Source organism: Rhyacophila brunnea, unplaced genomic scaffold, assembly GCF_057557595.1.
Source record: "Rhyacophila brunnea isolate RB1 unplaced genomic scaffold, BYU_Rbru_1.0 scaffold_6, whole genome shotgun sequence".
Lineage (NCBI taxonomy): Eukaryota > Metazoa > Arthropoda > Insecta > Trichoptera > Rhyacophilidae > Rhyacophila > Rhyacophila brunnea.
In genome coordinates, this window is record NW_028233276.1 from 39,552,380 (window position 1) to 39,579,416 (window position 27,037).

Consider the following 27,037-nt stretch of genomic DNA (forward strand, 5'->3'; position numbering starts at 1 on the left):
TTACTTTGTATTGATCGTAACACAAGTTTGGAGAGTCCGCATACAAATTTTTCAATACAATTCTTCGTAATCGGGTTGGCACATTTTTACAGACTTTAAATTCTCTGTTTACATAGGACCAACAAATCCTTTGGCAGATTTATGGATAGACTTAATTTTATATTAATGTATGATTACCTTATTTCTAACATATTGTCAGGGGAAAAAATATTTAGAATTGCCTACAGTAATAATTATCTACATTTTATGTATGTAGTATATTGTGTCCTACACTATATTATTATAGTAGTAATCATTGTCAAACAATAGTCGTTGCTATCCGGAATTCTACTCTATGGTACCAATACTATAAAAATAGTACCTATACAGTATATTATTATAATTATATTCAATCTCCAAACATGATTATCTGAAAACTAATAAATCACATTTTCAATACCTTACATAATTGAGGTGACGATACATCTATATGGAGCCCAAATTAATTTATGTAATTATACAAGATAACACTAATAATGAATAGTTTATAAAATTTCATTTTGACACAATTTTCCCATGTATCAGTCAGTTATGAAACGATAAATAATAATAGTAGTAGCAAAATAATTGTATTTATTACAAGAAGATAAGTAACAAAATTAATTATAGACTTGTAGAAATTATGAACTAAAATAATCTAAATATCATAATATATAAATAATGTGTTCTTTCTCCCAATTTTGAATTTTTACCTCAGATTAAAATGAACTTTGCATATTTTGGATTCCATTTGAATTTAGTGTTCTTTTTTTAGACTTTAACTCCTGTCAGAAAATTTTTTGACATATTGTATTTATATTGAAAAGTGTAATTATTCAAAAAAGTTAAATAAATGTCTATTCATCAATAAAGCGACGACGTGCGAAGCTGAGTATTTCTACTACTAAAATTGAAGTTAATATGTATATTTATGATAAAGTCAATACACTATAATTATCAAGCGCAAATGTTTTAGGCTTCGCCATTAGAGCCTACCGTATTGCATACATTGCGGTAGACAGGCTAATTACACGTGAGGTAAAATCCATACAAAAAAATAAATCAGCATTCCCGTCGAATAATCCGATAAATATGTTAAAAACAGATGGCGCGCTGTGGCATGTTTTTATAACCCTTTAATCAATGATTCTGTAATCTGTATATATTTATAATATAGATTCCTTCTTATAGGGACGACAGATGTCGTTGACAAATTAAATTATTTTTAATGGAATACAAAATAATCAAGTGATTATTTAAATACGTCAAGATGCAATTAAAAATTATTTTTCATAAGAAGGAAGGGCTTAAATAATTGCCTAGTATGGAGTCTTCACCATTTCTTAATTATGTATAAATTACAAGTATTTTCATTTTCTATAAAATCTATAAAATATTTTAGTAGTAATTCACAACATAATATACAATTCGATTTAATACATTATAATTCTTTAACAATTTTATTATTCACGCGGTTTTAATAAATTTGGTAGTGATTTTGACAAGACCATTTACCCAAATCAATTGCCAGATTAGTTATACTATTTAACGAAAATAATTTAAAATTTGAAACATTCACAAATAGAAAACTTTTAATTGGTATCGCTATTAATAAATTGAAAGTATATAATATGGTTTGCTTATTTCAGTAAATTATTTATTTATATAATATTATCGATATTCCATATATTATACTAATTATGTATTAATGTTCTATATAAAAAAACTCATAGTGATTGATTTATTACATTATAATAATATACAATACAGGTATTCCATTTATCAAATAAGAGATATAATATATTATTTTTGAAGTTGTTCTAAAGCCCAATCAGCACCAACCATTTGGCTAGGAATGGTCATTCGGCGTAAATTCTTGCGTGAACTATATTTTACACGCCTTCAAATGCACTTTATGAAGAATATTTCATGTAGTGCTATTTTTGACGAGTTGGATGACATTACAAACACTACCATTTAACTCAAATTTTCCAATTAAATTACTAATAGTAAGCTCTGTAGGAGGTCGATTATTTTGACCATAAATTTCACATAATACCCGAAACGTAACTCGAATAGATTTATATACGGTGTATAACTGTGTATTTTTCCATGATGGTTTACTAAACAATACTGAACATGAATGTCAATTTTGGTGGAAATCTGAAAAAAATACTGCTATAACGTTTTAAAAATCTATTGTACTAATTTTATAACCCTTTATTAATTTTAAATTAAATACAGAAAAATGTATTATAAATATTTTGTAAGTAGCATGACTATACGAATGATTTAATTCTTATGTATTTATTTTAACGAAATCTTGACAAGCTTATGTATTGCTCAAGCGAATGAAATGTACCAATGACCTTTCTCAATGACGTATAAAAAATGGAAACTGTCGATTTTCTCATTGCTCGCCATTATATATTTTTACTGGTACCGAGTTTTAATATTCAACATATACAGCTGATATATCAAAAGAGCTTTTTGAATACAAATATCCAACGTTCCAAAAAAGCAAACGTTCCGTTTTTTTTAAATTTGGAAAAGAAAATCTTTTAAAAATAATAAAATAATTTTTGTAATAAGTAAGTTATTGTATATTTTTACTATATAATAACATATTACAATAAAAAAACCGTTTTATAGATAACTGTGTCTGCTATTAAATTAAACAATCACATCGTTAAAGTAATTCGGATAAGGTCACTTTGTGTTTATTATCAGTAAAAGTGTTAAGTTCTAAATGACCAATTAAAATTTCGTTGGGTCGAGATAGGGTCATTTTATTATAACCCCAAACGTGTGATTTAAAATTTAGATATTAAAATGTTTACCAGTGGCGTCTTTAATCGATAAATTGATAAAATCGTATTACATAACACGTCCATTTTATATTTTCATTGTCTGTTAATGGAAATTTTTGATTTAATGTCGCCTGTTAAATGACTCTTATATCCAACTTTTCCGGGTTTTTCTGCTGAAATTCATGTATTTTTACTATACCATATCATAACTCTTCTTAAATTATCTTCTTTTTTAAATTATTATGAGAGCATCAGTTGTTTATTTTCCCAAGGTGCAGAAACAACCTGCCACTGGTAATGCCAATTGGGAGGGCGATAACTATGTTCAACCAAATTGCTTCGGGTGTTGATATATTCCAGTTGCATGAGAGTGCGTTTAGGTGGATGCTATTTTATACATTCTTAAAATAGGGTCTTCTTAGCAAACTCGGTGTAGGTACTTCTTTGAACTTCTATAATATTATGTATAATTGTATTTTAAAAAATTTTTGTATGTTATATATTTGTGTTCTTTTTAATATTTTTCATTTTTATCCCTTTTATTGCTTTTCTTTTTCGTTCTTCTTTAAAATTATGTTTTATGTCATGTTGTGAATATCTTAAATTTATTATTTCTCATGAGTATTTACAGAATTATGTATATTCAATAATTAGAATGGTACATTCTTATATCTTGTGAATTATTCGTTGAATAAAAGAAATAGTTACTTAATTAAAAATTATAAGCAAGTCCAAATAAGTTGCAACAGAAAATATTGGAGAGATCTGTGACGTCGGTTAGTAATTAAAGTAGGTAATAAATACTTTAATTTAGAATACAAAAATCGATCGCCTACCGTAACTCAATTTGAAGAGCACTAATGAGCAGGTATTAATAAAAGCCAATAGTATAAATTTGTCGCAATCAACACGGCAGTCGTAGCATAGTGGTAATGCACAGGGCGCGATATCCAAGAGACGCGGGTTCGATTCCTGCCTGGTGTCTTACTGTTTTCGAAAAATATTTTTTCAATTGGCTATATTTTCTCAATCAGAATTATATTATATTAATTATGTTAAAGAATAAGATATATTTTTAAGAATAAAATCTAAAATGCAATAATCGACTTTTGCCTTATTGCACCGAATTCCGTGCACGTCATTTTTTACCGCCTTAAACCGAACCATAGCCAAGGGGACGTTTGATAAGCCATTTTATCTGACACGAACACTTACTTTACCATAGGAATCTTCACATTCGCGGGAAGAAAGTCTCGAATTTCATTACGCAAACGAGATGCCATCCGTAAAATGTGGCTCTCAGTAATAGTGTGGGGACGTGACGCGACTAAATTTAAACAGAATGCACCCCGACATGCTACTTTTCCCATTCTTCCGTTGCTGTTTTTCAAAACGTCACCGCCAATGTATGCACCCGCATACAGCGTGTGCGAGTAATTTCATCTTTTCAGCGAAGCATTTTTCTCATTTCCACAGATAATCTAGCGTGAAAATTGTACGTCAACCATAATTTGCACACAAGATGATAAATCACGTTGCTTTTGTATTTTAATGCTTTTGAATCATCATCATCTTCATCTTGTTTATAACATGTAAGGCAAAAGTTTTCAAACAGCGTCCTAATAATACTAATTATAATAATTTAATAATTCACAAAATTTGAGAACGTAACACGAACGTACAATAAGTAAACTAAGACACCCCGCAGGAATCAAACCTGCATATCGTCACGTGCCCGTGCATATTGAACATAATGCTAAAGGCGTCGTACTTAATTGCGACAAATTTTAACTTATGGCTTTTATAATACTCTGAAGCGATTTTCAAAATTGAGCTACATTGGCAATCGGCTTTTGTACTTTAAATCAAATAAGGTATTACTTTGATTACTAACCGACGTCACGGATTACTCCAAGATATTTTGTGTTGTAACTTACTTGAACTTGCTAATAATTTTTTTTTAACTATTTTATTCAACAAATATTTCACAAGATAAGAATGTAATATTCTAAGCATTGAACATACATAATTTTAAAAATACTTCTGAGAAAATGTTTCGATTCCTGCTTTTGGTGTCTTACTTTTTCAAAAAGATTTTTTCTATTGGTTATAATACATACAAATACAAAATTATGTATGTTCACTAATATTTGAGATGAATGCACTAATTATTATTCTCCACATAGTTACTCAAATTTTGGAATTAACTCACCCTTAAGACTACTCAAAATGCCGCCTCATTAGTATTTTAGACAGAACAATAAATGTAAACCAATTAGGTATCTACTTACTTATTACAATCACTTCGTACCTTTTGATTATGTTTTAATTACAATATTTAAATAACATTGCATCTAATAGCCGTTTAAAGGGGACACGGCAGCGGTACAAAATTATTTCGTTAGGTATTTAAAACAGATATACAAAAAAATAATATTATATGTTTTATTTTTTCAATATGCTGCTCCCAAGAAACACGTGACCTTAGAGGCAAAGCTAACCTTATTTCTCTCAGATATTGAATCCATGTAAATTTATCTATATTATTATTCCAGAAAGAGCTTTTTAAAATCATTTCTAAGATAAAATAGATGCTGTTCAAAAACAATTTTATATCGTGAGAGAAATCATTAGAAACAATACAACGATATAATTTACCATTGTTATCAAGTTAAAGTAGAATTATTCTCTTTTAAAATAGGCTGTAGTGCCCTAGGCCTAGGGTACCTGGGCGAATAATTTAAACACCACTGGTATAAAGAAAAATAGTTGTTTATATTTCCATCGGCTATCATCATTTTTCAGAACTAAGTCCGTACAGTTAAATATTAAAATATGTTTATTGGAGTTGGAAATGAAAAGCACATCTTCATCAAGTATCTTTTTCATAATTATTGAAAAACTATTTTTCCATAGGACTAAATATTATAATATTATATTCAAATAGGTTTTAATATTACCATAGCATAAAACGCGATATATTTTCTATAAAAACTCCTTCGTTAGATTTTTTTATTTGCGTTTGGCCTTACGTTTATCAGACAGCGTTATTTTGCAAACAATGGATTAATTAATAGTAAAATGCTTAATAATGTTTTTTTTTAATAGGATAAATAATCCAACAGGATAAAGGTCCGAACGAAGGTAAGAATCCGAACAGGATTACGAGGACTGCTGAGAATAGTCCGGATTAAATTCAGACGTATGGCAAACCTAGTTATCACAAAATATGTTTGTCGTTTTAATCTATCTGCATTAGACGTTCCAATATTTTATTAATCGGTCTAAGTGCTTATTACTCAGTATTTTTCATTACCGCATACTATACCAATATCCTATATAACTGGGATGACGAAATATATTTTAAATTTCTTATGGGTAATTGGGTGTTTTAAAAAAGGTAAATTTCAGTACTGCTCTTTGAGAAACCTCACCATGAGAGTTGAGTTGTGATTATATTATGCTGCAAGTCGCGTACTATCACGTGACGTCACAGTAAGCTGCTGCTACGGGGAAAAAATGTAATCAAACTGATGCTCCCACCCCGTAGCATATTTTGAAACTTTAAACGAACACTGTTAGTTAGCAAAATCTGCCGATATCACCAGACCATCAATGAAGTCATCTCACGTTGTACTGCTCTGCATTGACATCTATCTGTATGACTCAATGAATGATTTTTCTCATTTTCTACATGCCTACACATTTTCGACTCATGTCAAAATCACCTGTTTTTTTGTTTTTAGCGGTTGTAAGAATGTTGTATATTATCTATGGTCTGCAGGTTTGGTTCTGTTTAAAATATTATCTATGGATGTACGAGGGTGGGTCAATAATTCCTTAGAAAAAAGCATTAAAACAGTTTTGATTTTTGTATTTTTTTTTTATTTCTCAACATAATCTCCTTGGAGCTCAATACACTTGGTTAGACGTTTCTCAATTTTTTTTAAACCGTCAGAAAAATAAGTTTTCGGAAGGTCCTCAAAATAAGCATTTGTCCGATCGATGACTTCTTCATTTGAAAAAAAACGTTGTCCACTTAGCCATTTTTTTAAGTTTGGGAAAAGGAAAAAGTCACTGGGGGCTAAATCTGGCGAATACGGTGGGTGGTCGACCAATTCGAACTTCAATTCTTCAATTTTAGCCATTGATCGTAAACATGTGTGAACACGGGCATTGTCCTGGTGAAAGAGGATTTTTTTCCTGTTTAAATGAGGCCGTTTTTCTTCAATTTTGTTTTTTAGCTGGTCCAATAAAGATGCATAATAATCCCCTGTTATTGTTTTTCCTTTTTCCAAATAGTCAACGAAAATAATTCCACGTGCATCCCAAAATACAGTAGCCATAACCTTACCAGCTGATTTTACGGTTTTCGCCTTCTTTGGACATGGTTTGCCTTCGCAATCCACTGCTTTGACTGTTCTTTCGTCTCGGGAGTATAGTGGTGTATCCATGTTTCATCTACAGTCACAAAGCGACGAAAAAATTCATCCGGATTGCGTTGCATGAGCGACAACAGGGCTTTAGAGGCCACTACCCTATTGCGTTTATTGTCGACTGTGAGCAAACGCGGCACCCATCTTGCAGAAATATTTTTCATGCCCAATTTGTCATGTTAAATAGAAATGACGCTACCTTTTGAGATCCCTGTAACCTCAATTATCTCACTCAACTTTAATCTTCGGTCACTTAACACCATATCGTGGATTTTATTGATCATTTCTGGTGTAGTCACCTCTACAGGACGTCCTGAGCGTGGTTCATCCTTTGTTGATGTACGACCACGTTTAAATTCATTTAACCAGTTATAAATAGTTGCAAGTGAAGGAGCAGATATGCCGTGAACTAAATCCAACTCATTTTTTATTTCCTTTGCTGTTAACCCTTTTATATTAAAATGTTTAATAACAGCTCTAAACTCAATTTTCTCCATTTTCCATTTTTCCATTTTCCACAAGCAAAATTTTTTTTTAAATGTACGAGAAACACACAACAACCCGACCAATCTGATTGAAACTTCGCAGCATACTGAATCGGTAGTGCCGCTGCATGAAAACAAACCGCTTACAGTACTAGTCGCGCCACCTGTCGGCTTTTCTAAGGACTTATTGACCCACCCTCGTAATATCGAAAGTAATTTTAACGTACGCACAATATGTACAGCTGTTAAAATTAATTGAAATTAGCACGAATAGTGAATAATAATTCTAAATACTAATTCATTAGTGTTGGCACTCACCATCGTTGAATCTATAAGAGATAGTGATCGTCCAAAATAATTAACATTTTTTTAAATACCAAATGATAACGCATTTTATAAATTTTATTCGATATTCAAATTTTTTGTTTATGTCCTGCTTCCGGAATGCCGGTGAATGTTTTACTAATTTTATCGTTATCTTATACTACTGCTCTGAATGGCAATAAAGTTCAGTATTTAAATCGGCTCAGCCTGCTATACAAAATATATTTTCTTACCAAGGTCTTGTTTACCAGTTGTATCCATAATAAGACGATGCAGTTCATACTTCTCAAGATATTACATCAACTACTGGAAAAAGAATGCCATTTTTCTAGTTTAAACTTTCATTATTTCTTGGGAAATTTTCATTCATGACGACTCAGCTTGACTTTTGTAACTTTATACATGAAAAACATACTGAGAATACGTCTTTATACTCACATTTCAAAAGCTTCAAGTTCTTTAGCATTATTTGTGTGCCTCCGCTCTGTGCAGAAGGACCGAAAACATACTTATATCATTATTTTTCTGATTCCCATGCTTAAGTCACGTACCTTAATCAAACATTTAAAATTTAATACACTCTTCGGCATTTATATTTATTAGTGTTATCATTCAGTGCCACCTTATTATATTATATTCGAGTGTATTCTCTCCAAAGGTTTTCGATTTATTTAATATAGTGTCATGTTGCACATTTCGTTACGCATGGTCAAAGAGGTTTTATATCAATCGTGAATAGCAACACTGACGTTTATTGTGTTTGCTTGACTGTCACTTGTGTTGTGGTTAGACTGATTGCGTCAGCCAATCATTATCGAGCGCCGCGATCTTGGTGAATTCAATTCATTGAAAAGGACATCGGAATTATCTCTCTGACGATTCAACAATTGATTAGGACGGTCGCACGAAACATCCGCTTCTCTTGTATTTATCGACCCGAAGAGCCCGGTGAAATCTAAATATGTCGAATCAATAACTACCAGGATGGAAACTCGTTATTTATTTGTATCGTTCTAACATAAGTTAAAGATAGTTATAGTTAATATTATAAACAATAACGCACCCGTTTGTTGGGTAGTAAGTAATAAGTAGTCATTCTTATCACATCTCTGTATGGTTCCTCATTTGAATATAGAGTTCGTTTATTTTTAATTCAAAGTTCTTTCATTTGAATTTTTCCTATTGTTTATAACTATAGATATCAATTTCAATTATTTTTTTTAACATACATTGTTAACATACATTGGACATTACAAATTATAAGTTTAAGACGTTCACAACATGACACGAAACATTATTATAAAGAAGAAAAGTAATAAAAATGATATAAAATGAAATATAAAAAGAGAAAACATATTATTATAAACATGCAAAAGTAGTGAAAATACAAGAAGTTTAAAGAAGTACACCGAGTTTGCTAAGGAGACCCTATTTTAAAAATTTATAAAATAGCCTTCACCTAAACTCACCCTCACGCAAGTGGAATATATCAACACCCGAACCAATTTGGTTGAACATAGTTATCGTCTTCCCAATTGGAACTACCATGGTTCTGCACCTTAGGAGAATAAACAACTCTCTATTTCTAAGATAGTTATCAGGGACACACAGATCACCACTGCCCAGAATGGCAGAGTTCTCATTAATACCTCAGCATGTGAAAGAATCTGGTGGCGCCCTGAACAAAACTATCTTGGATAATATAAGGGTAAGTTTACTTCCACGACTCACTGCCGTGGGTATTGGGTCCTTAACGGAGCCTGATATGTCTCAATAATAAGGCTCGGACCAGGCCGTGAGAGAGTCATCAAAGATCCGATTGAACTAGGCTGTAATTTGCGTGATCTTTAGTGTCCATTTGAATACTCTTTACTTAGAATCTCTTTTTATTATATTAATGGGTATGATTGTAGTGAGATTACAGTGGCGAAAGATGGGGGTAGGCTGTTAAGCTCCGATGTAAATATTAATGCTCACTAAACTTTTTCAATCAAACGTATTTGCTTTCATTGAATAAAGACTACAATAACGTAGATTGTGTTTGTTAGTTTTTAAAAATTCGATTTATCATTAACTCATTAACACAAGCCATTAGTAGATAATAGTCAAAAAAAATAATTTATCTATAAAATATCTAAATATTGCCATTAAATCATCCATAATTTTAGATATTTTATAGTTATAAGAATATTTTTTATTGATTGTGGTTTGGTTAAGCAGGGCTAAATATATTTTGAAAAACTAATCAATACCATCTGTAATATGTATTCTTAAATCAACTGACTGAAAAGTGTGCATTATTTTTATCTTATTACCCATAGCATGCCTAAAATATTATGGCTTTGTTAGGCAGGTTTTAATTGAATTTTAAAAACTAGCCGGCACCACCTGCAAAATGTATTCGTAGTTTAATGAAAACTGAAAACAAGTATGACTGAAAAAGTTTAGTGTGCACTATGTATGTCAAATTTTAACAGCCTACCTCCACCCTTCGCCACCGTGAGATGAGCATACTTATTAATTATCTTAATATAAAAATAGGCACTAATAGCAAATCTATGAATTATGATATTTAATTTACATAATTTATCCAAGGTATATGTGATTCAAAACTTTCTTTTGTTCCCTCGTATAATTATTTAGTTTTTGTCATTACACGTAATGCCCAGCATGCATCTTTCTACACTAAGCTACTTTGGTAATTTATGTACCTGTATTTTAAACACAACCCGCCCTTTCTTCCCATATGTATATTACTCTCATTAATATAGATTATGTGCATAATTTTCAAATACAGAGTGTATTAAATTTTCTACCTCAAACTATAGCCATTAGTGGCGAAGGGTAGAGGTAGGCTGTTGAGAACCGACATAAATAGTGCAAATGAAACTTTGTCATTCATATACATAACTTGGAATATTTTATAGATATAATACCTATATTTGTTTCTATCATAGTTTGGTTTAGGCAAAACTTAATGAATTTAAAAAAATGAACCAAAAATATATGCAATATGTGTTCTTAATCCAACAAAAACAAAAGTATGAATGAAAAAGTGTGCACAATTTTGTCGTTTTGTACAAAGTTTACCAAAATTTTTATGGTTTGGTTTAGGCAGAGTTTATTTGATATCCACTATTTATGGCGGATCTTAACAGCATACATCCCCAACCTTCGCTCCTGATAACCATATATGGGTATTGGCTTCCGCCAGCATCTGCTTCCATTCAAGTATATCCAAAGCCGTTTCCCTCCCGTTTAGAATACAATAAATTTGAAATTGAACACTAAAATAATTCAGTCACCTACTATAAAGCTTTTTAATGCTATAATACATTTTCCACGCTGCCAGTGCATTGTCTTTTAATGTTCTGTCGACGTTACGAGTGACTACAGTCAAATGCAGTCTAGCATCTAGTTTCCGTTGCAGATGAATTTACCTTATTTTTTTCCTTTCGTGACAAATTCAATGTACTTAAATGTCCTCTGTCAGTTGTTTTTTTTATTTTTAGCAAATGTGAATGGGTACTGTCTCTTTTAATCTGCTACTTTATTAATCAGGTAGTTATATAACATACTACTGTAATGGTGCTTTCAAGTTGTATTAAATTATTGCTGGGGGGGCAAACTTTTTGAATGGAGAGCCAAATTCAAGAATTCAAAATGAGCGGCGGGCCGCAAGTAAAATACCATTTTAAGATTTACATTACACTATTTATTATCACGAAAAATAAATATTACAAAAAAATTTATGAGAAAAATAAAACTGTTGTACATTTTTTAACATTATTTTTAAATTCTGGTGTTAATTTTGTAGTTGATATTCTCAAAACTGCTTGTAAATGGGCATCGGAGATATTTGATCGTTAAGAATTTTGATTGAGGTTCATGATCGAAAATGTTTGTTCACATGTATAGGTTGATCAAAAATAACGAACATTTTTCTTGCATACTCTTTAAGTTGGTCGAATTTGTGTGAATTAAGGGCATTGTAAAATTTGGAGATTTCTTCACGACGATGCGATTCTCTTAAATCAGTGTCAAACTGCAGATCAATAATCTCAAGTTGTAGCTCTGTTGGTACACTATTAATATCTATTAAAAATGGATCGCGTACTATTGCTGAACAAATTTCAATCTATATCAATATATTTTTTTGTATATTATAAAAAAGTTATTCGTAATCAGAAGTGCAATTAACGATGGCGGGCCGCAAAAAAATACCCGGCGGGCCACATGCGGCCCGCGGTCCGCAGTTTGCCTCCCTCTAAATTATAGTAATGGAAAATATTACAATACATTGTAAAAGTTATATTTTTATTAATTATTATATACCTCTGTCCGTGTCGCCCACTATACATTAAATGTCACAGCGGAAAATGGCATTACATCGTTTTGAATTATTGTTAAATCTACCGTCATGTTTTATAATAGTGCTCTTAGTATAAATAACAGCAACATCTCATAAATCCTAACTAATATTTATTCTAGTCTGTATGTGTGCGTGCGCGTGTGTGTGTATAATATATATATATTATATCATATGTATAATATTATGTCAGTAATAAAGACTCGTTACTATGCGGTTTAAAGCCTAAGTTAATAAAAAATATTTTTATACGATATTATACTGCTCTGCTAATGAAAAATACTGTGTTTTGGTTTTAGTGAAGTCAGAGAATCCAAGTTTTAAACTACTTTTTCTCTTATATTATGTTAAATTATTAGATTGTTTTGACATAAATTTAATAATCTCTAAACAGATGTGTGTATTTAGAGATTATGTCAAAAAAACCACAACACACAACACTGTCGCAGACTAATAGAGGCATCGCTACGTAATATAATAATGGTAACTATAAATGGCAGTGCCACCTACCAATATTGAACAATTTGGGCTAGTTCTGCAACATTAATTACTTTGATCAAAATCATATTTAGACTTTATTACTGCCTTACCTTTCCGTCGATCTGTCACAAATTAATTGTAATGTCTTTTTATACCCTGTACTGCACTGTAGTATCAGTCAAAATATTATGAGAGTATCCTCTCATTTGTTTTCATTCACAGCCCGATTAAAATAAACTATTCCTTTATATTCATGCCAGTTTTTATTTTTCAAATGTAGAATTTGCGTTTGCGTGAATATTTTCTTTCACCTTACCCCATTTTATACGCCGTTTCGCTCTTTTCATATTTACATAAGATTTCTCTCAAAGATGCAACAAGACAAATATAATATATGTGGTAATGGTTGTCGCAATATCTACCTACAGATACACTACATACTAATATGCGTTCAAAGGCTGTAATACATTTTTAAGTCCAGTAAGTATATGACTGATAAATACCTGCCTATATACTATGAACCATATATCCTAACTACTTCCAAAAAGTCTCTCTTAGACACTGATATATAATATATATACATACTACCGCCCACCATGTTACTAATAAAATTAATAGCATATTTGGATCCTAACCAGAGAGTCGCGGGCTTAAGTTTTACAGCTAGGTCAAGTACATTTTTTTTAATCCAATGCGTATATTTAATTTCCTATCTGACCAAATGGCTAACAACCAACCCTTGTAATTTTATGTATATTTCAGTTAAAAGGGTGAGCTTTTATATATTTTTTTACGAAAACGGTTTATTCCATGTAGACAATTATATTAAATACCCTTTTCTGTCGGCACAGATGCTTTTCGATCCTATAATAACTGTTATTTTAAATTTTGAAATTTTCATACATTTCGATGCATTATTATCACACACTAAGATTATATTAGGTTATATTATGTTGGGGTAGGTTAGGCTAGTTTAGGTTAGGTTTGGTTTATATAAAAGCTCATGCGGGCATCTACGGCACTATTACCAAAAAAATATACTCCGTATTCCGTAGATTCATATATTCCGTAAATATTCATAATATTATAAAGTGGCTTGTGAGTGTTTTTTTAAGTAATGCATTTTTTTAAGATAGTCAGAATTTGTATGCAAAACACTCATAATACGTAGGTACTTAGTCTTCAAAAAGAAAATATGAATGCATGTTATCACGATCGTATAATATAAAGTGAGAAAATATTTCAAAGGCGTTTCTCTTGAGCTTAAAGCACATTTACTCGAATAACGTTCCTCACTTTCATGTGCACTACTACAAAAGATTGCGATAATTTTTAAATAAAGAGTAAATATACCAAAGTTTGAAAATTCGTTAACATGATAAATTATTATAAAATGTTATATTTCGTAGTTCCTACGTATCATTACTAGGGATTCCAATCCCGGAATCCCGAGCTATTTTCGATACCTATGAATCCCGGGATTGATACACATAATCCCGAAACTTTCGGGATCGATTGTTTTATCAATTCTTATGGAAAATAAAATAAAAACGAAAATATAACAGAAAATATACTTTTAATAACAAATAACTACAATATAAATAAACTGAGTTTGAATTAAGTTTGATATATACCCATGTGTAAGTTGCCGATTCATTTTATTTTACACATAAATTAATGAAAATGAGAAAAATTGGAAAAAAAACAATGCTTAGCACTATTAACAAAGCAATTCCACCATTATCTCATACGTTTTACAGCAGTTTCATATTTAACTGACTAATTAGATTTATGAATCGGAAAGGCTATAAGTACACCATAATTTGCTTTACTATTTTAAACCTCGCTAACCCATTCATTAAGTCTTTACTATCAAAAACAGCAATCTCATATCAAATTCACATTATTATTTATATTACAATATTATTTAATCCATTAAACTTATGTATTTCCAAGATTGAACGTATACTAATTAACAATAAAATTGTCTTAAATAGTATAAATTATAATAGATTTATTTTTGACCGATTTTATCAATGTCATTTGTAAATATAAAAATTTTATATTAACAATGGAAAAAATGCCAATCCCGGGATTGTCAAATTATAATCCCGAAATCCGGGATCAGAATTTTGGCTCGGGATTTGATTCTCTAATGATGACTATGGTTTAATATCGATTTTGATGTGTCGATGTAAAATTTGCAACGAAATAATAATTATTAATTAACATGATAAAAATGGTATATTAATAAACCGGTATTTATGTTTGATTATTTGGCGAGGTTATTGTACTTCCGTTCACAAGCGGTGCTTGATTACAATAAAACGCATTTGATCTTCAGGAATTTTCCATTCATGTCGCCTGGAGACTGTTTTCGTGTCGTACAATATGAAATTCTCTTCTCTGTTATAAAGGCACTGCATACATTAGTATAGTAAAGTTATACTATTGAGTTCGGCTCAAAGCAGCATTTTTGTCCCATAATTTTTTAAATTACACTTTTTCATACCGTGACCTCACGCGATTTTAATTATGTTCTAGTATAAATCGTTCTAGAAAGACGAATCTGAAAATATGGACCAACATAATCATTGAGGACGTCTGACGAAAATGTGACAAAATGCACTACACTATAATTTGAGTCTGCCATCTTGTAAATATTAAATTTAATAAAATAAAAAATGACCTAGTGAATTAGGCCGACAAAGTGATATTTTATGAGAAGTGGTGTGATTTTGGATACGATAAGTAAGTAATTAATAAACTACTTATAAAGTTTATTGAAAAGCTTGCAGCATCATATTTTGTAGAACGAAATAATTCCGATCTCTCATTAGATTAATCACTAACAACTCCCAACTCCTCTATTATAGCACAGTTTCAGTACATGAGTACAAAGGACACTTTGTGTTATTACACGGTAGGTACACTGAAAATTTTCATTTTAATGCTTCGACCAATGAAGACGTAGAAAAATTTCCGTGTAACAGCGATCTTTAGAGGCGACGCGTGGTATTCGTATATTCCACACAATGAGACTAAGTAAACTAATAAAAAGAATAAGATAATTAATACTATTGACCGAGTATAGGCACTTAGAGAGGGATTGAAATATTTTGAGAGGATTCTTAAAAAGAATTTCCAAAATTAGTTTTTATACTTCTTCCAAGGTTTCTCGTCATTTTATTGTAATAATTTGTTATATAAACGATATTTAACTGTATTGATTGTCATGGTGTATTTTAACGTTGTGAGTGCGCTTAGTGCCTGGAAATGTTGAAAGGCGCGACCCGGATCGCAAAAAACGACTCAAATAGAATATTACAAAACTTTAAATCAATTAGAAGAATAGGATATATTAAAATATTTTGTTAGTTTTATATTGACTTAAATCATATAAATTCAATGTATTACAATTAAGAATCAATTATTTAATTATTTATAATATAGGAGTATAAAATAAATATTTATAATGGTTCAATCAAAATATACTCTTACTTCATTTTTGCCATGTTTGATCCTTAGAGGACTATCATATGGGATATAGGATAATATATATTTTACAGATTCAATTAACGGCACACTCGTTATTACTATGTTCGTTTCTGTGATCATCTGAGCCTCCACAGAGTGGAAGTTGTTTTATCAGATTTTGTTTTTACGAGAAACGGATGTTAGCCACTTACCAACTCAACCTATTAGGTCCATACTCTGGCTTCAAATACAAATTGAAAAACAATATGTGCATTTGCCAAACCCAGGATTCGAACCTAGGACCAACGACATTATAAACCGATGCTTAAGCCTCTCGACCATCGAGCGTATAACAAAATATAACTCCAATAATTTTCTATATTGGCAAAGAGCTAAATTTAAATATAATATATTGGAATAAATTAAATAATTATTTAAAAAGTTAATAGTAAATATTATGTATAATAATATAATAATGCCAAAATAAAATTATAATAAAGTCAGTAGAAACTTTGTCTGAAGATAAGAAACACGAAAATATAAAATTACCTTCTTTGAAATAATTATCAGTCGTAAACAATAATAATTAAGTATGTATCTAAAATTGTTATTTCTGTATCGATTGCTACAGCACAGTAGAATATAAAAAAAGTGTTTATAAGCATCTAATTAGTAATTACTCTTTTTCCGCCTTATCTACTGAAGTCTTTGTACGGGCAGTTTGATATAAATAATATTATACTGCGCAAACGCGCCCCCTAAAAACTCAGTTAGTACCTAGACAACCACTGAGTTGCATGGACGTGTATTATTTCTCCCTATAGTAAAACCATTGAATAACTTTCGCGATTCTTTTGATATGACTAACTGTCTGGAAGCGAATATGGATAATATTGAAAGTAGACATTGTTAGTAGAAAAGAGAGGTCAATAAACTAAGGGTCGTTAAATGTCTTTGACTTGGGGCTGATTTTGAGGGTGAGTTGCAACAAGTTAAGTGCATAATGCAGTGTAACTAAACTACCCTTACTTTGGAGGTGGGTGGTGTTGCTTGATTAAATTCTGTGCGAGTGTTTCCTATCATTTTATTATTTTTCTTCGCTACGATAGGGGAATAATTAGATTTGGTGTATTTCCTTCGTGACGTGCACTTTGTGGGTAAGGTTATAAGGAAGGGGAAATTCTTTTCTTGGAAAGTTTTTCACCATGTCCTTTTAGAATGATTAGTTTAAGTAAGCAGCACAATTTAACTTACCGTTTTAATTTTAAATTATTTGTTTTATGTGTTCATAATATGTTCTTTAATATGAAAACCTATATAACTCAAAATTAAATAATAGGGATAGCAAAATATGTTCTGTAATTTAAGTGTACGTTTTAGTATATGTGTGCGTATTATATTATTATGTTTGTTACTTGAATTCAATTATTTTACGATTAATATTTATTAAAGTTTTAACATCGATATAATATACTGCTTAATAAAAAATTGGTAATATACATACAAAAATGTTATACAAAATATTATTATTTTCTTGGCAAAAAATGTCGTAAATATTTTTTTTGTTTTATTGATATCTTTGAAGGCAAAATAAAGTATGTCATGACTAAAAAAAACAACATTATTTATTAATAATTTCGATTTAACTTTGATACATTTTTTTTATTAGAATAAAATGACATAATTTAAATGAGTTAAAATATTTTGAAACACTTTACTATGTGATGTTTTTTTGCAGTACATACACAAAATTTCTTTAAATGTGATTCAGGTCAAAAATAATTTATGTCTAATTCATGTGAAATATATTATTTTAAGTAAAATAAAATATATACTTAACCTTTGGAATAATTTCATATGGATTAATGCCTTCTTCTTTTGTGTAAAAATGTTGACACCATGTATATTCTGTTTAATCCTTTTTGTTTTATAAATATTAAAATTAGGTAAATTTTGTTTTGTGTTGTTACTATATAAAATCTTTATACTATAATAAAAAAAAATTAATTGAATGTGTGATTTTTTTCTTTTTATTTAAAACATATATCAAGATAATAACGTACTAATGTATTTTTTTTTATTATCTCATCACACAATAAAATCGTGAAAAATATGTTTATATAATTTATTTGAATAACATTTATTTTTCCTTAAATTTGATATTTAAGACAGTGTGAAAACAGAAAGTACCCACAGTGGCAGAATGTCAGTCTCTAAAACTGTGAGTTGCTAATTCGAATCCAAATCAGTCAATTTTCATGATATTATTCGATCTATGTTTGGACCAAATACTTTGAACAAATAAATTGGTAATTAATTACCACGTATTGAAAAATATGTTTTACGTGCAGCCAATGATAATACTAATGACGGTTAGAAAAATATAAATGTATTATGTAGTTTCATATTATTATTATATTACATTACATACAGTAAAATAATTAGAAATTCCGCATTTTGTAATCACAAGTATTATGCCGTGAAGCCCATAAAAAGTTAATGCAGATGTATAGCTTTTTACCGTGTTTTACTATTAGTTTGAATATAATAAATAATTTATAACTTTGATCAATAATGTAATTTTGGGTAATAACTTTCAAAGTATCGCATTGGATGGATTCACATTCGAGCCTATTACGGCTCTATTTTATATGGGAAACCAACTTGGGCTATTACTATCTGGATTGAATGGTTCATTATCCATCCATATAGGAAAAAGTTTTACTTTGAGTGGTTGAATCGAGAAGAAAGCTTTTCTTTACGACTATTGGAACATCACCTCTGAAATTTATTTCAAGTGCTTGGCTTTCGAAGTTTTCTTTGTATGAATAAAATATATAGTGCACGAGTGTGTAGCTTTTTTGCCGTTACCCTTTGATATTTCTTCATCGGTGTATTTTGAAAGGTCGGTTTTTTTTTGTTTGCTTGATTGAATTATGTTAACAACTTTATTATTTTACGTTATTGGTTTTTTTTACAAATAATTTATATTCAATATTGAATGTAATACCTACACAAGAATGTTATTTATAAAATTACATAATTCCAAGGTGGTTTCTTAATAATATGTATTACTGTTATTATGACTATCCATTAAGTTTTATTTTAATAGTTATATCATACTTTAAATTATTACATTTAAATAAAAACATAATAATTACTTAATTTTTTTAATTAGGCATCTATAATTAAAAAAATATATAACACGGTTTTTTAAAATGCATATAAAAATATGTTTATAAATATTTATTAAATTATCTATATCAGTGATTCCCAACGTTGGGCGTACACCTTACCGGGGGCTAATTTGAATGTTTTGGGGGGCAAAAAGGTCATCTTGAAAATCATTTGAAGACTGGCACAAGGATCGCTCTAAGTTGTACATGTAACGTAATATACATATTTACTTACGAAAGATAAATTAAAAATAGTATCGTATATGTGCATTTTTTATTTGAAGGGATTCATTTTTTCAGAATTAGTTTAGTAACTATAAAATTTTGATGGAGATTTTTGAAGCGTTGAAGTGGGGCTTGGCAGAAATACGGTTGGGAAACACTGAATTCTATATTGACCTCAAGTATTATATTTGTTGACCATAACCACTGAAAATTCTATATTTTAAACACGTTTAAGATACCATACCTACATGGTCAAATAATATATAAAAGTTTCACAATTTTCTGTTTTATTTTTGTACCAATACTTTTTTAATTGCTCGATTCCTGATTTTGGTGTATATCAAAAAATATCTTATATTAAAAAGTCACTTATGTATTTTGATATTTAAAAAAAATCATATATTTTCAGATAACTTTGCATTAGAAACCTTATTTTTCTTAATCTATTCAAGCGTTTTTGGCAAAAAAAAATATAAAGGTTATTGTTATTCGGATTAATTATGTGTATAATATTTTTTTACATTATTCTTTTGTGAAAAAACAAATTTTATTAATATATTTTTTTATTTAAAAAGGAGTTTGGCAATAATTTTTATTTCGTGTAATGTAATATTAGAGATGTGAAGTTGTGAATCCGATAAGAGATCATCCAGACATTTTGTAGGGTGGGCCACAATAACACGCCTTGCAACACATGGCTTTTTCAAGGAAAACGATCAACTTATAAAGTTCCGTGAAATGCTTTTCGCCACACTCACAAATGCTAGGGGGAATTTATTAAATATCTCTTGGTGTGAAAATAAGGGGGAAAGATAATAGACTTTTTTATAGATCCTTAAAGTATAAATTGAATTTTATTATAATATTATTTGCCTAATGATATAGGTATGTAATAAACTTAGTAATATAATTTTAATAAATTTCTAGTAATAAGTATGTGATTTTTAATGGGTAATTTGCATTGTATTAAAAATTAAATAAAACGCATTGTTTAGTAACGATTGTATTTCATGTGATTTAAAGTAATATAAATTGCGTTGAAACTTTGCGAAAAAAATGTGCGATATAACAAGTGATTATTAAGTAACTAACATAAAGGTATTTTCTATCACATTTTTATATAATATAAAAGAAAAAACCAGCTCTTATACCCACAAAACAATCTACCTTAACCTCAATATAACGATATATATAACTAAAAAATTTTCATATATTACCTATATATTAATAATTATGTAAAATCACAGCTTTTTAGTATTTAAATTTTTGTTATTATCAAAATGAAAGTAAAATTATTTTGTATCATAGAATATGATTTTATTTAAAAAATTTGGTACTTTGTTCTTAAAAAATAATTCATAAACATTCTCTATCATATTCTTAAATGATGTTATATATTTTTATTCTAATAATTTATTTAAATATATACGAGCAACCATATTTTTATATAAAAAGTAAAGTCAATACTTCAAAATAAATAAAGGAATAAATAAATATTCAACAATACAAATAAGAATATGAATTATTATTGGGTAGAAAAATAAATTATATATCATTTATTATATGCCGACATTAGAATATTACAATGTTTATAAAATGTAAGCTAACATACATAAATATTCTTTAGTTTAATAGCCTTTTTAATGACTTGTGGTTGTAAGCAATTCATTTAACAGTTGTTTTAGTTAGGTTAATTTGTGATGCTTTCCCTATCCTAGTGTTTTCCTTCTTAAATATACAGGAAGCATATTTTTTCAGACCATAAATTTTCTCAGAGGTCATGGTGTATAATTTCAAAAGTGATTTAACAAAGTAATGTAAGACAGTTCTTGCAAAACAATTTGTGTTTGGTGATTTAAAAGCGTTCTTCTAAAAACAATGGTGCCTATAAATCAAAACTTGAGGACTATTTTTTCAGCCTACACAGTGATTATACTTTTTGGTAAGTTTTATTTGAATTACTCACTTATAATAAATTTATAATATTTTATGTAAATATATTTGTATATGACAATACTCAATACCAGTTATTTAATAATACTGCCTATTGAATATAGGTGAATAATTCGTAACCAAAAATAGCTGTATATAATTGGATAGGTTATACATAATTTTTAAAAATCTCAAAATCGAAAAAATCTTGAAAATGATTAACACCCGACAGGACTCAAACCGAACGTGCGAATCGACGTCATATTTTTGTCAGGATTTTTCCAAATGTGTATATTTCTTAAATGTTTCCAAATTATGTATGATCAATAGAGAATGTTACATTCTTAAATCTTGTCAATTATTTGTTGATTAAAAAAATATTTAGAAAATGCAAGTACATTAAGACTGAAATTTGTAAAGCTCCTGATGCTGGCTAGTAATCAAGGTAAGTCAAGTACATGTACCTTGATTCAAATCAGAGAATTCAGTCGCTAATACCTATTCACTGCGGACCTTTTAATTAATATTTTATTACCACATTTAAATAACATCTTAATTACATCTAATGACCAAATAGTACTTCAATCGTATCACTATTAGTTAATATCGACGTAATTAGGTGGCAAAATTGGTAAAGCACATTAGTCGGAAGCCTATGGATGCAAGTTCAAGTGGTGCCCGGCAATTCAAAACTGTTTAGTTAAGTTTTAAGGACTATCGAAATTTAAATAACTGTTAAATAGCAAAGTAAATCAGAGAGTTAGTGGATGTAAAAGTACATTTTTGTTAGTGAGGGTGGTTCTGGTAAAATAACCGCCGGAACGCAGTTATCGACACCTGTTTTTTTCCACTCGCCTCGCCGACTTTTAAGAGTTTAGATTTGATATTTATCGTTAGAGGACTTCTTTTTAAACATTACGGAATATGGAAATCATTTTTTTATAATGTTTATTTATTCATGAGCTATAAACGAATTTAACATAACAGTTTTATTGAATATCAATGTGTAAAGGACATCATTCTACGTCATTGTATTTATATTATGATATTGCTATCTATGAATACACGTACTATACTATATGAAATCGATAACTGGCATTGTCATAGCGTACAAACAACATTGTTAATAATGAGTATATTATAAATAAATAAAAATAAATGGCAATAACCCTCAGTTAAGGGTGGCTTTGAAAATATTAAATAAGACTCATCCACCTACATTAAAATTATTCTTGATCGAAAAATATAACGATATTACACCTACCGTTTTAATGCAGGAATTATGGTTATTTATAAATTCAACTCATAATGTTTTAAATGCATGAATATTATTATAATTACATAATCTCAGTGAATAAACTTATCACCTATGTTGTGTCTTACTTTAATTAATTGTTCCTTTTCAAGACAATGTATAATTATTTGATCCCTCGCCTGTGATAAGGTAACCGTAAATTTATAACTAAATATACATAATTTTGAAAGTATTAAAAGCCATCAGTTATAATTTATCGTAATTAAGTATGACTCCTTTAGCATTGTGGTCAATGTACGTAGGCGCGATATACGAGAGATGCAGGTTTGATCCTGCGGGGTGAGGTGTCTTACTTTTTTTTCAAAAAAAAATTTTTTCTATTTGTTATAATATATATTCTCAAAAGTTTCAAAATTATGTATGTTCAATAAGTAGAATGATACATTCTTAAAGCTTGTGAATTATTCCTTCAATTAAAAAAATAGTTAATTAAACATTACTAAATAGTTCATATTAACTGCCAGTACGCACGAGTTTGATTTAAAGGTAATTAAAAATTAAAATTAAAAAATTTTAATTTAAAATTGATTTTTATAAATTGCACAATGTTTCTTATTTCTCCATTTCACCACACAGCACAAAATACTTAGGTACTTAATGTTTTTGTTTTTTGTGGGAATTTTGTTATTAATTTCAACTTTAAAATATTTAATGACAATTGAGATTTTTTAGTTAAAAAACATAAAAAACATTGATTTTATATTTATAATAAAACAACAAGCAAGAGCTCATAATTATTATATACTCGTGAATATGAAATTTTAGGCAGAATTTTTAAATAAAAAAAATATTACCAATTTATAGTTCACAAAACACAACACTTTTATTGAATTGGTGGCATGCAATACTATCATTATACTTAATGCATATTATGAACTATTATTTTCTCTATACATTTACAATACGAACATGTTTGCATAATGTACAATATAATTGTTATAAATAAACAGTATATCGATAATAAATTTACATAATATTTATTTTTTAGTCCAAGCCATGTTTGAATGGCTGTATAATTTTTGGTGGTTTAAATAGCGAAATAAATGCCCAAATTACGATGGCCACCAAGATTTTACCCTAATGAGCCTTTATTCCGTTTTTTTAACAGCCCTATACTCTGTTGTGCCGAGCAAATCACGAGAAAACTGTTAAAATGTATAAAAGAATACGAGGAAACCGTCTTTTATGGCAACATCCATCACTCTGTTGAGAAAATAAAAACACAAAGAAAATTTTACGTCGAGTTATAAAATTTAAATGCACCAACGGCACGCTACAGTACTTACGGTGGCGTGCGCGATAATGTTATTGGTAGGATAGCAAAAAAATGTTACTATCTTAATTAATAATTTAAATCTCAGGAATTTTGTATAATTTTATAATTATAATTTATTATAAGTCTGAATCAAACAATCAATGGTTATTGATCGAGATAATCTTCTACCAGTAATAAGTAAATTACTTAACCTAAAAACAGTCGATGAGTTTGTATATTTGGAATATACTATTAATGGAAAGGTGGAAACTGCTGGCCATACCTGTTTTATATTAATGGAATTAAAGGTTTACGGGAAACGACAATATTTTTTACTGGCCAATACTATTAAAAAAAAACTAATATTTTGTTACTATCATTGAATGAAAGGATGTATATTCTAAAATAGTTATTTTTTTACACCATATGCCTCATCTGCAATTAGCATATGATAACAAAGATGTTAAAATTGTTTCATATTATAAATAAATGAATAAATATCATTTTTAGTATACATAAAACGTTGTACATATTCAAACGCGATATGATTTCCATGTAAGTACGTATTATACTTTAATATGTTACACATAATCTGTAGAAATATAAATTCGTTGTTATAAATTAATACGGATTAGATTTAAATATTATGTATTATTCTTGAATAGTTCCAGAGTAAGGAAGAGAGGTCATTTCATCTCATTCTATGAGTTTTATACTGAACTCATTTAGGGCTAACAATGCGACTGGCGCGTTTTCATTACCTGGCCATTATATATAATTAACATGATATTTTAATGTGGTAATTAAATAATAATTAATATGTCAGCAGTGATTATGTTAAGCATAGACAAACGTTTATTTTTTGTCTTGATAATGGTGTTACAACCGAAATAGCTATCAACGTCAATATCATATAGAATTTAATATAATTTATATTATCATTTTGTAAAATGGAATTCTTCCAACTGAATTGTGACTAGTTCAATAAAAATAAAAAAATTTACCTAATATTATCCGACTCCTTATACATTGATTTCTTTTGTGGTCACCCCGTGTTATGCCTGTCATACACTGACGTGGTTAGACATTGTATTACTCTTAAATTTTGAATTATTAAAAAGTAAGCCATTATACTATGAGATTTTTGTACGAGTCCCGGTTTTGAAGTCCGCATAGCGTCTATCACTTAGTCAGCCCACCATATAAACAACCTCCCTTTTCTATATCAACTCTTGATTTTTTCTTGGCGATAACCTTTTTTCTCTTATTTTATGTATTAGAGCTACAGAAGTCTTTGATGACATATTTTTGTGATTCGATTTTAGACATTTATTTCTTTCAGAATGGAGATATTTTATCCTCTTTGCCATGACACATTTTAAAGATATCAATCTTACGTTTTTCTTTTTTTTTATAAATATGTTTACAAAAATAATATTATATTATTTACAACAAGGAAGCATTAGATTTGGTTGCGGATAATTTTTTATAGCCGCTTACTAATTATCACCACCCATTTTACAACGTTTTTATTAGCTCAAATTCTTGTTTCTCCGATGTTTTTTTGTCCAGTAAAAATCTTGCAATCGATTTTTAACTAAGTTTCCGACTAGCTAGACATTTGAAACTTTTAGAACACGATGTCAATGCATTCTTTTTATCCTTTTAGCTATCTTTAAGCAGAATTGAGTTTATTTTCATTTAATTCTGTTTTGTATGGAAAGTTATTTCAGAAAAATTCGTAAAAAGTAAAATACTATATTGGTTGCTAAGGGGGTGGTCCTAGCCTAATTATTAATATATACGTGCGTTACTATGGACATTAAAATGAAATGTCAAAATGACATTTCAGTATTCTATATTTGTTTGTTTTTTATTTAGTTCATATCAAGTACAAGTTTGAGCATATTGAGCACAATAATTCAACGGAAAATTTAAAAACGTTATATATAAAAAGTTCTTTTTATCTTGTAATTATTTACTACTGATTTTCTAGATAAAACATGATGCCGACAACACAGAAATACTTTAGCTATTATGATGTTATAATACAATAATACGAAAACAGAAATATATATTTTTTTAAATATATTTGATCGCAAAATACGATGTATATTTTTTTCAAAACTGTCGTTACAATAAATTCTTTTTTTAACTATCCATAAGGAATGAAATATTATGTTTGTGATCCATATAGTACACTCTCAGGCTTTCGATCTCTAATAAAAAAAAATATTGTTCTTTTTTCAAACGGAAAATCTCAAAGAGAAAATATATATGACACGTTTACAGCTTTGTATTATAACCTATAAATAGAAATAAAAGTTATCACATAGCCTTTGTGTGTGCGTCACTGAAACAATTTCCACTGGTTACCAAAACGACTTAATTTTTTGGACCAAGGTATCGCAAGGGAAAACTGCTGTTATGAAGTATGTGTTAACATTGTGATTCTTTGTTGCCCGAAACCATTTGCATGTTAATGCAAAAGTTGGTTTAACAACTTTATTTAAACAACAAACAAAAGTAAAGCAAAACAATAAAAACGTGTGAATCGTATAACAAAAAGGTTTGGAATATTATTTTATATGCTTAGGCTTTATTTTGGTTTAAAATAATATGAAGCTAAATTAAGTTGATTATTTCGTGCGGTGCGTTTCGAGTTTCATTTTTGAGAATGTCGAAAAGTTTTTTTAAATTAATAAGGCGAAATTTCATAAAATCCTTGGCCTACT

At 29.2% G+C, this 27,037-nt stretch overlaps 1 protein-coding gene across 3 annotated transcripts in view; it reads left to right on the plus strand.

The window, feature by feature from the left end:
• Positions 1–17,171: 17,171 nt before the first annotated feature.
• Positions 17,172–27,037, plus strand: part of LOC147065673 (uncharacterized) — a 34,499-nt gene continuing 24,633 nt past the window's right edge. Inside the window, exons 1-2 of one of the 3 annotated variants that reach the window (XM_085957100.1) lie at positions 17,172–17,376; positions 21,559–21,742. In XM_085957100.1, coding sequence (XP_085813226.1) covers positions 21,679–21,742 — 64 coding nt within the window. In that variant the 5' untranslated portion in view covers positions 17,172–17,376; positions 21,559–21,678. Of the gene's footprint in view, positions 17,557–21,558; positions 21,743–27,037 lie in introns of all 3 variants that reach the window. The other 2 variants (XM_085957099.1, XM_085957098.1) reach the window with 2 other exon arrangements.